General features: G+C 41.9%; 1 protein-coding gene across 1 annotated transcript in view; it reads left to right on the top strand.

The window, feature by feature from the left end:
• col4a3 (collagen, type IV, alpha 3) overlaps positions 1–14,816 on the top strand; it is a 53,312-nt gene that overhangs the window by 15,419 nt on the left and 23,077 nt on the right. The window contains exons 3-18 of the mRNA XM_042064320.1: positions 7,690–7,779; positions 8,703–8,747; positions 8,964–9,008; positions 9,620–9,682; positions 9,906–9,959; positions 10,052–10,078; positions 10,286–10,360; positions 10,776–10,838; positions 10,981–11,016; positions 11,152–11,199; positions 12,190–12,264; positions 12,382–12,426; positions 13,387–13,449; positions 13,634–13,678; positions 13,909–13,962; positions 14,430–14,471. Coding sequence (XP_041920254.1) covers positions 7,690–7,779; positions 8,703–8,747; positions 8,964–9,008; positions 9,620–9,682; positions 9,906–9,959; positions 10,052–10,078; positions 10,286–10,360; positions 10,776–10,838; positions 10,981–11,016; positions 11,152–11,199; positions 12,190–12,264; positions 12,382–12,426; positions 13,387–13,449; positions 13,634–13,678; positions 13,909–13,962; positions 14,430–14,471 — 870 coding nt within the window. The remainder of the gene's footprint in view (positions 1–7,689; positions 7,780–8,702; positions 8,748–8,963; positions 9,009–9,619; positions 9,683–9,905; positions 9,960–10,051; positions 10,079–10,285; positions 10,361–10,775; positions 10,839–10,980; positions 11,017–11,151; positions 11,200–12,189; positions 12,265–12,381; positions 12,427–13,386; positions 13,450–13,633; positions 13,679–13,908; positions 13,963–14,429; positions 14,472–14,816) is intronic.

Here is a 14,816-nt window from a genome sequence, read left to right as displayed (position 1 = left end):
TCTGCCATGACGAATGTCTGAGAAACTCCTAAGCTCCCCTTGCAAATAGTACTTAACATAGTGGTTTATTGAGCAGGGATACGCCACCATTTGGGGAAATATGTTAATTTTCTATCTCCTCTCAAGTTAAACAATTGAGTTTTACCTTTCTCCAGTTCATCCAGCCGTTCTCTGAGTCTGGCGATACCACTTTTAGCTCCAGCCTAGCATAGATCATTGAATCGGATTAGACCATTAGCATCTAGCCCCATTAGCATTAGGTAATTTTTCTATTTAAAACTTCTCTTCTCTTCTAAAGTTAGAAAGCGTAATAAGACTAACGGAAAAGGAAACATGCCGATTTTCTAGGCTGATTTGACATGGAACTATAATCTCATTCCGGCGTAATAATCAAGGAACGTTGTGAGTTATAGCCTATGGGGACTATTTTCAGGTGCTGCGTGATATCATTGTGATTATTACGCCGGAATAAGAGTATAGTTCTCCCGGCTGACAGCAAACCCCACCCTACCACCTTAACTAACAAATTTTCTGCGGGAAGCCCTGAAGACCCATAACTGAAATGAGACATGATGATGATGATGATGATGATGATGACGATGATGCTGATGATGATGATGATGATGATTCTCTTCCTTAGTCCTATTATTTTGTTGAAGTTCATTGGTTCCCCCAACTAAGGTCTAAGCCCTGACCTGAGATGGTACAGGCTCAAAATGCCATGAACAGAAATGTGACATATCACAACACCAAAAAAAATATATAAAATATAAAAATATTTCCATAAATAATTTATGGTAGTTTTTTATTGTGCTTTTTAAAAATTCTGCGCTCCCTCTGTGGGTAACCCTGTGTTTCATATCCCAGTGCTATGAACGGGGACCGCCCCTGTAGATATAGTGTGCAGAAAAGTGTTACGAAACATGTACATAGAGGGCACAAAATGCCTGTGAGAGCCTTCATGCACTTGACGATTTGTTAATGGGACAGGTCTAAGCCCTCACGGATTTAGTGGGAATGCCATGAGTCCATGAGTGTGGACACTCAGATTCAGCCTTTGCTCAATCAGAACTTTCAAACTCTGGTGCCCTCTAGTGGTCATTTAGAAAACTGCAGCTGTGCCTGTGGACTTGCTCACCTATGATGACTCACAAATACATTAAATCCAAGGCAACTTCTAATTGAACATTCAAGCCTCAGTAACTACCTTCTGAGAAAAAGAGCAGACAGAGTACTGGATAAAATAATGTTATGGTTATGGTTATGGTTACGGTATTTAACAGATGCTTTTGTCCAAAGCGCCATACCAATAACAACAATACAATAGGTAAATTTAACAGTAAACAAACTAAAAGGTTGGTAAGACTACACCAAGGAGAACAGCAATAATAAAACAACAATGTCAATTCAATCAATAGCCTAATGAAAATAAATAAATACTATAATATACAAACCATAAAGCATAAGAAATGCTTAATAAACTAAGTGCATGTTGAACAGATATGCCTTTAGACCCCTCTTGAAAGATCCAAAACTATCACAGGGACGGAGAGCACTGGGCAACTCATTCCACCACAAAGGAACCACTGAGGAAAAGAGTTTTGAATTTGACCTAGCGTTTATGGCTGGTCGAAACAACAGACGCTCATCAGAAGACCGCAGTGGACGGTTACAGTCCCTGACAAAAGTCTTGTCACCCCTTTAGATTTTTGTTTTAAAACCACGAATGAAGTGGATTACTGTTACTGTTCAAACGAGCTATTTGATAGCCTAATCCACTGCACAAAAAAAGAAAAAAGCAACTTGTTCTATTTCTACTCTAACAGATAAATATCGTAGCAAATTTATTTCACTCATGAAATGAACGTAGAATGTGGCCTGTTGCGCAAAGACATTTATTAGGTAGCTTATCTGCATCTCCGTTAACCGAAAGCTAGTTTTCATCTCCATTGTTGACGTGAAATACTGTATGTCTCCATAGTGTCAGTGAAGTGGTAACATTATGCAGTTGCAGGTAGCCAGTGTTCACGTCACGGGAGTCAGAAAGAAGCTACCAAGACGGGCCCTGCTCTGTTTCTGTCCCTCCCAAACTGCGCTAAAATTGTGTAGGCTATTTAACAGCCAGAATTTAAAAAAAAAATGCCTGGGGGAGGCCCTTTTATGATCCACACTACCTCTTACAAAATAGGCCTACTCCAACGTCCATCTAGCTCTTGTGAAGTATGAACTTCTACAACACTGCCTACAGCAGTCAGTAACAGCATAATGTGACTTAATGGCCTGTGTGATTGGGATGTGGATTGCTCATTTATTATGAGTAGGCCTATAGGCTATGGTATGGCTATGGTATGGTATTCTCTCCGATATAATAAATACAACACATTGGGTTTGGCAAGAAATTTGGCAATACTACTTTCACACAAGTGATGGCACCCCTGCTTGGAGACAGAGGATTGTCCGTTTTGCTTTTAAGGATTTCATCTGCAATGGGAAAAAATGGAACGACATGTAGGCTATGTTTACTTTAGTGCTGGACTTGGACTCGACTTGATCAATAGCAAAGTCCTTTTAGGCAAGTCCCTCCACTCGGCGGCCATTTGACAACGCTTTTTGGGCACTCGTCGGGCATCCATAAGGCTTCACCACACCAATCTTGCTCCAGCGGCGAAATCACAACACATGATTGGCACGATGTCTTCACAACACACCATATGATTGGCTCAATGTATTCACATCACACCACATGATTGGCTCAATGTATGTCGACGTTTTGCCGAGGAAGGGGTGGGATATGTGTAGACAACGGCCATATTGGCGTGACAAACTAGCCCCATACATTTCTATCGAGTATTTTTGAGTGCTGTGTCTCCACATTAGAAAGTCTCTGTCAATAGGGACTCGACGTGGATCAACAGTGACTCGACTCGGACTTGACTTGGAATTTTTTTTTAATGACTTGGACTTGACTCGGACTTGAACATTGGGGACTCGAACCTGGACTCGGACTCGAGGCATAGTGACTTGACTACAACACTGATGTTTGCATGATTTTGCAATTGAGGCTACATGCTCAGAGAAATTAAGTCGGTCATCAATTACGACGCCCAAGTTACAGTATGTGCCGATCTAGTTTGGGTCAGTGAAGATGAGTCAAGCTGGATGTCAATCTGTTGGGGAATAGCTGTTTTAGCAGGAAACACCAGAAGCTCAGTTTTTGAGAGATTAAGCTGAAGGTGCTGATATTTCATCCAGACTCAAATATCCTTAAGGCATGCAGAAATCCTATGGGAAACGCTAGAGTCCTCAGGTGGGAAAGATAGGTAAAGTTGAGTGTCGTCCAAATAGCAATGATAGTCAAATCCATGGGAGTTAAACATGTTAGTGCCGGTAGGGGTGTAAGGAATAAAGACACCTCTTCCTAAATATTGTAGGGGGGGTATGGGGTTACAACTGAGTTTACAAATCACGCGCAGACGCGAACGCATCTTGATGCGTTGTAAGACAAGAGCCCAATTAAAAAAACTTGTCTGATCCAGCAACGATTATGTGAATGCAGGCCCTATGCATTTAGCCTATTTAAACAGCGGAAGCTAAATTTTGGCGCGGATGCAACACGAACAGAATGCTTGCGCTGGAATAGCCTCCCTGTCTGTGTAACTACAGATGTGTCTGAAATGTCAGCTGGAATGTGAGCCCGGCGAGGAGAGATGCTTATTGATGTCACAGGTGGGCTAGTTGAAACGTTCAACTTCTGTCAGAAAAAGACGTTGAGATTGGTGTAGCAACGTAGCATAGGCTGTTGTTAAATTTAGCGATATTGAACAGAAATATAGACATAACAAGTTCATTTGATGAAGAATACGTGCAGTTTGAGCCATCTAGATCGAAAAGGTGAAGCAAATAGGCATACTTTTTCAGTATAGCAAAGGCTAATGTGAATAACTAAATAGTTGATTTAAATGCTCCTAAACTGGGCTGGTGCGTTTTGTCGAGTTCAGAGACAAAAACAGTGTTTGACATGGTAATGCCATCTTTTAAGAAACGCTCAGTGGCCTGACACACAATCACAATGCCACAATCTGTAAGTAGCCTAGCTGCAGGTTAAAACATTTCAAACCAATTTTACAAATTAAAGCCTACCCTACCCTACCCAAGTTTATTTATTACCTGGTTTGGTCCAACAAATATTCAGACTTATTCTAATAGTTCTAAGTGTCCTTTAGGCCTATGAAATGTCTGATAACTTCAGGCACAAAGAAATAAAGAAAGAAAGAAAGAAAACTCATGTAGATTACTGAGGAGGATAGGAGGGCCAGGCTGAAGCATGTTGCCAAACAGCACAAGTGGGCCCCTTCACACTTAGGCCCAAGCCAAAAAGAAGAAATAATAAGTATTTTTGTGTAAAAATTAGTCATTTTGTAGTTTGTTTTCTTCATAAATCTCTGGTTTTAGGCAACTTCATACTCCATGGAAGCTATGCACTATTGGCAACAATGTCACTCGCGCCTGTTTTGCTATGAAACGGCCATTTCCCACTTTGCGCGCCCTTCTCACCTTTTTCACCCCTGACCCGTTTTCATGCCTGATCATAATCAGGGAGGTTTTTCCTTATAGCTACTCTTTGTTGCATTCACTTATCCACCAGTATGGATATGCATACTTACATACTTAGCATACTTTCAAAGGTACTGTGCAGGGCTTGACTAAACCACATGTCCTGCCCAGCTGGTTGTGGATAGTCTGAAAAGAAACGAGAGACTGTGTCATCTAACAACACATGAACACAAAGATGGAGCCATGATGATTCTTTCAGTGTACTGTTTACTTTGATTTTAGTGTCCTTCAAAGCTTTGCTTACTGTACAAAGGTGGATTTGAGAGGCATTGACGCATTTAAACTCCTCTCTTTCGAGTTATGGGAGGTACGTAGCTGATTGGTCAAAAGTCACCTGCTCTACGAGTGCAAGGTTCACTCGGTTGATGTTTTAACATGATTTCCATCTACTGTGCTGGCTGACTGATTCAAACCCCATCTGAATCCTCCCTGAATAGCCGTGGCCCATTTCAGCCTCTAGCCCACGGAGCTCCCACTGGCGGCGACATTCACGTCTATGGAGTTGACGCTCAAGACATCAATTGTCTAAACTTCAGTGTCAACACGCGTCACATGCCACCAGTGGGCTTTACTCCATTAAAATAATGGAGTTCTAAACTTTGGCGTCACTTGACACGCGTTAGACACCGCGAGTGGGCATTAGCCTTTAGAAATCATGGCATTAGTGGATAACCACTGTGAAGATACTGAATGCAATCCTCAATATTCTAGAACACTGTTTTAATAGAATGAGCCTATGTTAGCTGTGTGACCGTTTGCATGTGGGGGGTAATGGGTTTAATTGAACCACACTGTGGTGCCCTTCATCAGGGCCAGGGGTTTGGAGTGAGGGAAGACCTACTGAAATGTGCAAGTTGTAATGTCCATTTTAAAAGACCAGTTTTTTAAATAAAAAAAAGGATAATGTGTATATTTTATTTAGTCTAAAAAATAGATGTTTTTTAAGGTGTGACCATGACCCAGACCTCGGTGCACGAGTTGCATCTGATGTGGGTGTCCCCCAACCCCGTCTGTGTGGTCCGGCGGGCACCAAGAGATGCCTGTCAGATGGGCGGCCACCCAGGTGCAGCGGACGCTAAGTGTCACCAGCTATCTGATGAGCCAAGTCACGCTGCTGCCCATGAAAACAGTCACCAGTCATGCACCTGTTCCTGTGTGTGTGTGTGTGTGTGTGAGTGTGTGTTTACATGCACTATTCTTGCCCTTTTGTCTATGTAGGAATTTGACTGAGAAATAACATCTCAAAGTGAGATATGTAGGCGATTCAGCTCTGTTCCACACTCTCACACGTTTCCTCTGCTATCACCCAAAGAAAATATGACCTGTAAAGATGAGATGATCCCAAACACTGACATGACACACCAATCTTAATCTTTACCGCTGCAAATGTTAGGATCTCTTATCCCTCTGATGAAAGCCACAATACAACACCAATACCAAAAACGCTGGGACGCTGTGTAAAATGTGAATAAAAACAGAGTGCTATGATTTACAAATCATGTTAACCCTATATTCAATTGAGAATAGTTCAAAGACAACACATCAACTGTTGAAGGAGAAACATTGTATTGTTTTTTGGAACATCTCACAATAGCCTCTGTAATAAAAAGAGCTTCTCTGGGATGCTCTTTTTAATGGTGTCAGTTAACCTAATTAGTTGTAAGATGTTCTTTATCATGCTTGTATTTTCAATTTGTTGATATGTTGTCTATGTTCTTTTAGCAGCTAAATATGAGTTTACGAGTTACTAACTGGATGTCATAGAAACTCCGTAAATTGAGCACCGATGAGACTGAAGTTATAATTTTTGGAAAAAAAGGAGCAAATACTCAAGACTGCTGCTCTACTGGGCACAAAAGGTTTTAAGGCAGCAGACACAGTGAAAAATCATTTGTCATCAATGACAGTGACCTAAGTTTCAGTAGTCACATGAAGGCAATCACAAAATCAGCATTTTATCATTTCAAAAATATCGCAAAACTAAAAAACTTCATATCACCAGGAGATCAAGAAATGCTTATTCATGCCTTCATTTCAAGCAGGGTGGAATATTGTAATGGTCTCTTTACAGGCCTCCCCAAAAAACAATTGCAATTGCAATTGCAGCTGCAAGGTTACTGACTAGAACTAAGACAGATCACATTGCACCAGTTTTAAAATTACTACACTGGCTGCTTGTGACCTACATCATTGATTTTAAAACTCTTCTGTTTGTTTTTAAATCACTTAATGGCCAAGGACCTCTGTATTTAGCCGATATGGTCAAAAAGCATAGTCCCTCTAGAGCTCTTAGATCGGTGGAACAACAGCAATTAGTTCAACCCACTGTCCGCACGAAGCAGGGTGAAGCAGCTTTCAGCTGCTATGTGGCCCGTCTATGGAACCGCCTCCCTCTAGAGTCTATCAAGACCTCTCCCACAATCTCCATTTTTAAATCCAGATTAAAAACCAAACTATTTGCAGATGCCTTTCACTAACCCACTTTTGCACCCATGTTCTGTATTTTGTATTTTAATACTTGCACTTGTTTTAATTATACCTCCTGCAAACCGTCCCTATTTTTTAAATTATTTATTATTATTGCTTTGTTTCGTTTTAATTACTTTAGTTATGTTAATATGTGCCATTTTTTCATGATTTGTTAAGCACATTGGGTGCTTAACAAATCAAACAAAACTTGCCTTGCCTTGCCTTACGAGATTTGCTGATTATCACATTCTGTTTTTATTTGCATTTTACACAACTTTTTTGGAATTGGGGTTGTAGAAGTAGGACACCTGTACCTTTCTAATCTGTGTCTCTAGTCTTATTAAAGGTGCAGTTGTGATTATAATCCAGTGCCGTCTTTGTCAAATTTAGCAAATTGCTCCTAATAGTCCTAATAATACCTGGTAACTGTTTGTTCAATTTATGCTCAACAAACTCAGGAAGTCTGCACAACGCTTCAGGATCAGGGAGGGGTGTGTGTTGATTGGCTCTTGAGCTCATATAAGCTACCACCTTTCCCCAGAATAATGGACCTCACCTTTATGGTCTCTCCTTCCCCTCTCCACTCTCCCTCCTTCTGTCTCCTAGGGTGATGTGGGGTATCCTGGCTATCAAGGTCTTCCTGGAATAATGGGTTACCCAGGAAATGAAGGCTCTTCAGGACCAAGAGGCCCTAAGGTATTTTTATATTTGTCTGTGTGTGTGTGTGTGTGTGTGTGTGTGTGTGTGTGTGTGTGAGAGAGAGAGAGCAAATAATGTGCTCTCATATATAGTTCAAACTGAAATTACACCTGAAGTCCAAAACTTTTCCATGATGACACAATCCCATTCAGTGCACACATAGGGTGTGAGTTTGACAGCGTATTTTGCCGACAGTGCATGTGCACTGTGTCCATAGCGAAGTCAGACACAAAGTGGGCTGCGTCAGGCCGAAGTTAAAAAAGTAGATAAATAGATCAGAATTTAACACTGGTTGTATGTGATTCACCGGAGAGGTCTCGGCCATTGCAGAGTCCCCACCTTGCTAGCTTCCCGCCACCTACAACCTTGCCGAACTCAAGCATGAGGAGGTTAACAAACACAGTTCTAAAGGGCCATTCACACCAAGAACAATAACTATAATGATAACGACAAAGGAGTATTGTTCTAGCTAATATGAATAACAACGTCCACACATAAACTATAACCATCACGACATGAGAACAGTACATGAAGAACGATATACTTGTAGTTCAAGTATATCGTTGAGATGAGATGAGACTTTCCTTATCATTGGTCAGTGTGGCATTGGAGTCCTGTTTACAATTACAGTACACATGTGAGAGTATATGCTATTAACATCATTTGTATCTGATTGAGTACCATATATGGCACAGTTGTGCTGTTGTCCTGTTTACTGTACATCTCTTCACATTTGACTACCTGGTAGTTTTTTTCTGGTCAGCAAATTCTAACTGCCACCACAGTTCTGACAGTAAATGAGTTTAGTTTGGTTTTAGTCCCTTCTTCCCATCAATTCACACGTATGTATGTCATGTATTTGTATTTATTTCACCCTTTGGAGGAATTACCCTTTTTACAGAGCTTTCTCTCCTCTACAGGGGGAAAGGGGTTACCCTGGATTCCCTGGACCCAAAGGATCACGGGTATGGTGTCTCTGTTAGTGTGTTTGTGTGTCTGTACCTTTGTGTACATACTGTATTTACGTTGGGCACCTTTGAATGTCTTTTGAATGTATGCATGTATTTTGGTCTTTTAGTATGTGTCATGGTGTTGCCATGCACATATAGTTTGTGTGTCTTATGTAAGTGTCAGTGTTTTGTGTGCATGTGTTCATAATGTCTTTGCCATGCTGACTCCAGGGTCTGTCAGGAAAGCCAGGATTCTCAGGACCACCGGGACAACCAGTGAGGCTCTTTCAAATCTAACTCATGCATGCGAGAGGCTGGGACTGTGTTCATATACTGTACACTATCGGTCAAAAGTTTGCGGTCACTAAGACATTTCCATCCACTCCATTATAGACAGAATACTAGCTGAGATCAATTGCATTGTTTTTTTTTTATCAGGGCAGCAGTTTCCACTCCATGCTTACATAATTCCAAAAGGGTTCTCAACTGTTGTAGAAAGAAATGTCTGATCGTTAATGCAATATCTACACGCGCATTATCAGCAACCATTCATCCAATGTTCCAAAGGCACATTCTGTTTACTAATCTGATATAATTTTAAAAGGCTAACTGAGAAAACATTGGATAACCTTTTGCAATTATTTCAGCACATGTAATCTGAAAATTGCTGCCCTGTTTTAAAAAAAAAACAATGCAACTGATATCAGGTGGTATTCTGTCTATAATGGAGTGGAATGGAAATTTCTAAGTGACGCCAAACTTTTGACTGGTAGTGTATGCCTTACTGACAGTGTGTGCTTGCATGTTTCTTATACCATACATGCAGCTGGTGATTAATGAGGTTCATTTTGAACATATTAGCATAATTGGCTCCTACATTGTTTTAGGGTATCCCTGGAAATGAGGGGCCAATGGGACAACAAGGTATCCCAGGATGCAACGGCACTAAGGTACTTTAGAGTAAACAAATGCTCTATCTCACACACATACAGACACATACAGACACACACACACATACACACACACACACACACACACACACACACACACACACACACACACACACATACACGTACATCATTATGTTTATGGTGTGATATGATACCTCTACAAAACTATTCATTCTTAAGTGTAAACCTGTTTTATGTCTAATCTAACTGAACTCATTTTTAGGGTGACAGGGGATTCCCAGGACCGCCCGGGCTTCCCGGAAGAGACGGATTCCCAGTAGGTGCACACATGACCAGTAGACTTGCTGACATCACACAGACTCTTTCTCATTCTCATCCTGTGCTCATCCTCTCCTCTCTTTCTCATAGGGTCAGCCAGGACTACCAGGAATGAAGGTTTGTGTTTGTCTGTGTGTGTGTGTGTGTGTGTGTGTGTGTGTGTGTGTGTGTGTGTGTGTGTGTGTGTGTGTGTGTTATGTGTGTATGTGTGTGTGATGCGCAACATGGCAGCAAGAACAAATGTCAGTTCTCCAGCGTGCATGTACGTACACGTGGATGGATCAGCATCAGTGCATGTATATAATGTATATTGTTGATCCACAGGGTGACACATACTACTCTGACTACCCACTAGAAGTGAAAGGACGGCGGGGCTTTCCTGGACCAGATGGAGAGCCAGTGAGAATCTCTCTCTCTCTCTCTCTCTCTCTCTCTCTCTCTCACTCTCTCACACACACACACACACACACACACACACACACACACACACACACACACACACAGGTTCACATTCCTTTGCTCCTAATAACAGCATCACTACAGACTATACAGACATGCCAGCTGTATGGTGCACGCTACACTGATAGACAGGATGTCAGCATGTGATTCATTTAAACAGGAAATCAAAATCCCAATGGCTGTATATGGGTACTGATTTACTAGTTTGGGCGATGCACACATTGCATGTTTTTGAGGTATCATATCTAAGCACGTTACTGTTTGTTTTAAGCAGAAGTGAGTGTCTGATTGATTGTTTCAGAATTAAGTGTCTGATTGGTTGTTTCAGAATTGAGAATCTGATTGGTTGTTTCAGGGTGCGCCAGGGTCAGCAGGACCACCAGGGCCCCCAGGGCCAATGGGTCCCCTTGGAAACCCTGTGAGTTCTCTTTCCCTCCGTCTTCCAAAATACAGTATTTGATCTGATTTATCTCTTCTCACTAGTAATGTGTGTCTCTCCATTTGTTTTCCACCTTGATGCTCTTCTCTCTATATCTCCCCACCCTTCCAATGCTATGCAGGGGAAACCTGGTTTTCCAGGGCTACCTGGTGAGAAGGTAATTCCATTCTCTGTATTCCTGTCTGATTGTGTGTGTGTGTGTGTGTGTGTGTGTGTGTGTGTGTGTGTGTGTATACGCAAATGTGTGTGTTTAAATCTGACATCCATCTGACAAGAGTCGTGTCATTTCCAGGGTCTGGAGGGCCGCAGCACTGGGACTCCTGGACGGAAAGGTGAAAAGGTCAGTTCTGTTTCTCTCTGGTCTTCTGGGAAAATGGCCTCCACACAAATTAACTCAACCTGAGTAAACCTGTGTCATTTTTCTTCAGTCACATACGACATAGTAACTCACACTACACTATATGCTTCAATTGGTCACACCGCACCCTTGCAACTTTGGGCTGGAGGGCCAACGGCCTCAGAGACAGAAAGTCTCGCAGCCTTAGCTTGCTACCTCGTGATGTAACGCTTTACTGCACTACACACATACAGTACACGCCAGGCACCGGCTAGAGTTTCTCAGACATTCGTCATGGCAGAGCCAGCGAAAAGAAGCAGAAAGCGAGTAAACTGTTGTCGGAGGAACAGGGAAAGAGGAAAACGGCAGACTGACCGATTGAGGAGTGTCGTAAATCATATACTCTGAAGCTGTAGAGGGAGCTCTGCAGAGAAACCTGTGAGCAAAAACGTGAGAAAACGGCCAAAGAAATGGCCAAAACGGCAAAGTTTCTCTTTAAATATGTTCTCCGTCCACACAGCACGTTTTCAATCTCTAAATCTTGTCTGCACGAGACACGACAGTAAGGGGGACTCCTGAAGTGTGGATCACATGACCATTCACAAGAATCACATATGCATCCTATACCTGCATGTCAGGTCATCATATTGATTCATATATGCATCCCATACCTGCATGTCATAGTGGAAGTGAAGGGCTGCAATCACCCAGTCCAAGCTGTTGGAGTTATATATTTTGGAGTGGGGGGGCTTTTAATGTCTTTAATTGGATAGGACAGTGAAATAAGCGACAGGAAGCGAGTGGGTGGGATCAGGAAATGACCCGAGTCGGACTGTGGTATAGGTGTAGCCAGTTTCCAATGTAACTTTCAATCCATCAAAAGGAACTAAGCTCCATCGCATGAGATCTGTAGCATGGTAGTGTAAGGTTCTGGTCATTCTGTACATGATGTGTCCAGTGTAAATTTGCTCTGTGTTCAATGTTCCTCCTCAGGGTAATCACGGACCTCCTGGTACACCTGGTGTGAAAGGTGTGAAGCTCTATGCTTCAGGGCCTAAAGAGCTAAAGGTAATACACACAAACACACACACACACACACACACACACAAATGTATACACACACACACGCACACACACACACACACACACACTTATTCAGAAGTTCACAACATTGATTGTTCACAGGGAGAACCAGGAGATATTGGGCCACAAGGTTACCCAGGACGGCCTGTAAGTACGCTTTCTTAATTTATTTGATGTTAGATGTCCCTTTTGCTGTGATAGCACAGTTAGCACACTTCTGTAATAACAGTACCGTGTGTGTTAACTCGTCCACGCCCATAACACCTCACTCCTATAGGGCCACTTCTCTCTGTTGCAGCATCTCTCCGGGGTTAAACACCTCATATCACACCTCTGTCGCAGCATCTCTCCTGGGTTAAACACCTCATATCACACCTCTGTTGCATCATCTCTCCTGGGTTAAACACCTCATATCACACCTCTGTTGCATCATCTCTCCTGGGTTAAACACCTCATATCACACCTCTGTTGCATCATCTCTCCTGGGTTAAACACCTCATATCACACCTCTGTTGATATTTGCCTTACCTTTGGCTCTCTGACGGGCCCTCTTCTGTTTTTCTTCAGCTCTCTGCAGTTATAATACTTTTCGTTAATAACACCTGTACTCCATTGTCATATGCATCAAAACCCTCTTTCAGTTAATAACACCTGTACTCAATTGTCATATGCATCAAAATCCTCTCATGTCATAATATTTCCCTACTCTTATACTATCTCAACTCTGTTATAAAAGCATCTCTGTCTACAAGCTAACATCCAATATTTAAGCACTCCTTTTTTGTTATGTCTCTGTGCTTTTATGAGACAATAATTATATTATGTATATTATATGTGTGTTACCTTACGTTATGTAAGGAATAATGTATAGAACGCTGGTCATTATTGGGAAAATAAGTCCTGACAGGGCGAACTGGACCCCAACGTGCCAGCAGAATAGTGTGGTAATAGTGGTAATAGTATGGTTTTATGTTTTATTTATTTTGTTTGTTTCGGAAACTATGGATTATGTTTTATAATATAAAAATGATATTATTAAATGCCACTTTGGACAACATTGTGCTAAATTAGTAAATGTAAAATGTAAATGTATTTCTGCCCCTGCAGGGGTTCCAGGGAGACCCTGGATATCAGGGCGTTAAAGGAGACCAAGGAGAACCTGGCGCTCCGGTAATGACAGTACCACGCATACAAACACACACACGCACACACACACACACACACACACACACAGACACACACACACACACACACACACACACACATACATACACACACAGACACAAACATTAAAAAATATGGCATGCTGCATACCCATTCAGTTTCTGTACATGAATGGAATTTTTTTTTTCAGGGAAAACCTGGGAAGGATGGAACGCCAGGAGCCTATGGCTTACCGGTAAAGGAGGAAAAGGAGATTCTTTTGAGGTTTATTTGTGTGTGCATGTCTGTCTGTGTAAGAGTGTTAGTATGAATCTCTCTGTGTGTGTGTGTGTGTGTGTGTGTGTGTGTGTTTCTGTGTCTGTGTGTCTTTAGTTGTGTGTGTATATAATAATGTGTGTGTAACTGTATTGACCACATTCTGTTTTGTGTGTGTGTGTGTGTGTGTGTGTGTGTGTGTTTCCTCAGGGGGAGGGAGGCATGACGGGTCCCCCAGGCCCTCCCGGAATTGATGGGCCCCCGGTGAGTGACCCGTCCAAGGATAGAACATACACTCAGAGGAAAGCACACTGCTTTCGACATTTGATTACTTAGATTCCATTGTCTTCCATTGTCTTGAATATACCACATACACTACCGCCGAAACCTTTCGCCGCCATGAGATTACAATTCAGCTCTATTTTTTGTCAGTGCTGCTCAATAAAATCCATTGTTTATCGAATGCTTGTCACTTAAAAATGTTGGCACTGGTGTGCGTGGGCAAGTGACAAAATGTGTGTGCACAGTGATGTATATACAGTACGGTGCCTGTATATTGTGCGTTTATATTGTACATGGTTAGCCATGGAGTCTATATATATATGGATTATATTTCATATTGTATATTCGTAATCATGTAATAACGTAAAAATGTTAAAATGTTAAATGTAAGGAGGTTGTGTACATGTTTGTGTATGTGTGATTGATTTGTCGTGTGTGTGCTACTGTAGGGGGATAAAGGTGATCTTGGTCCCCCTGGTCCTCCAGGAGATGTAAGTTACTGTTGTTTATTTCCTATTATAATGTAACACAGCTGGTGCGGTGATGGATCAGATGCTTTGAGATAATGTGTGTAGGCCACAGTGAAGTGAAGAGGGTGGGGTTTAGGCCGAGACACTCTTCTCCAAAGAGACAGCATATTGCTGGTATGGCTGCTCCGCCATGTCTCCAGTTCCGCCTTTATTAGAGTGCTTGATCAAGCTCACAGCATTGCGAAGCATTGTTGTTCTTGGTACATGGATCTCGTGGATCCATTGCGAGGACACACAGAATTTGGTGCCCTTTGACCTCTAGGGGGCACTGAATTGTATGCAAACATGTATTTTGGCTCCAAATTG

The sequence above is a fragment of the Alosa sapidissima genome, chromosome 15 (genome assembly GCF_018492685.1).
Source record: "Alosa sapidissima isolate fAloSap1 chromosome 15, fAloSap1.pri, whole genome shotgun sequence".
Taxonomy (NCBI): domain Eukaryota; kingdom Metazoa; phylum Chordata; class Actinopteri; order Clupeiformes; family Clupeidae; genus Alosa; species Alosa sapidissima.
The sequence above is the reverse complement of the archived record's forward strand: the minus strand, read 5'-3'. Positions and strand labels throughout refer to the sequence as shown.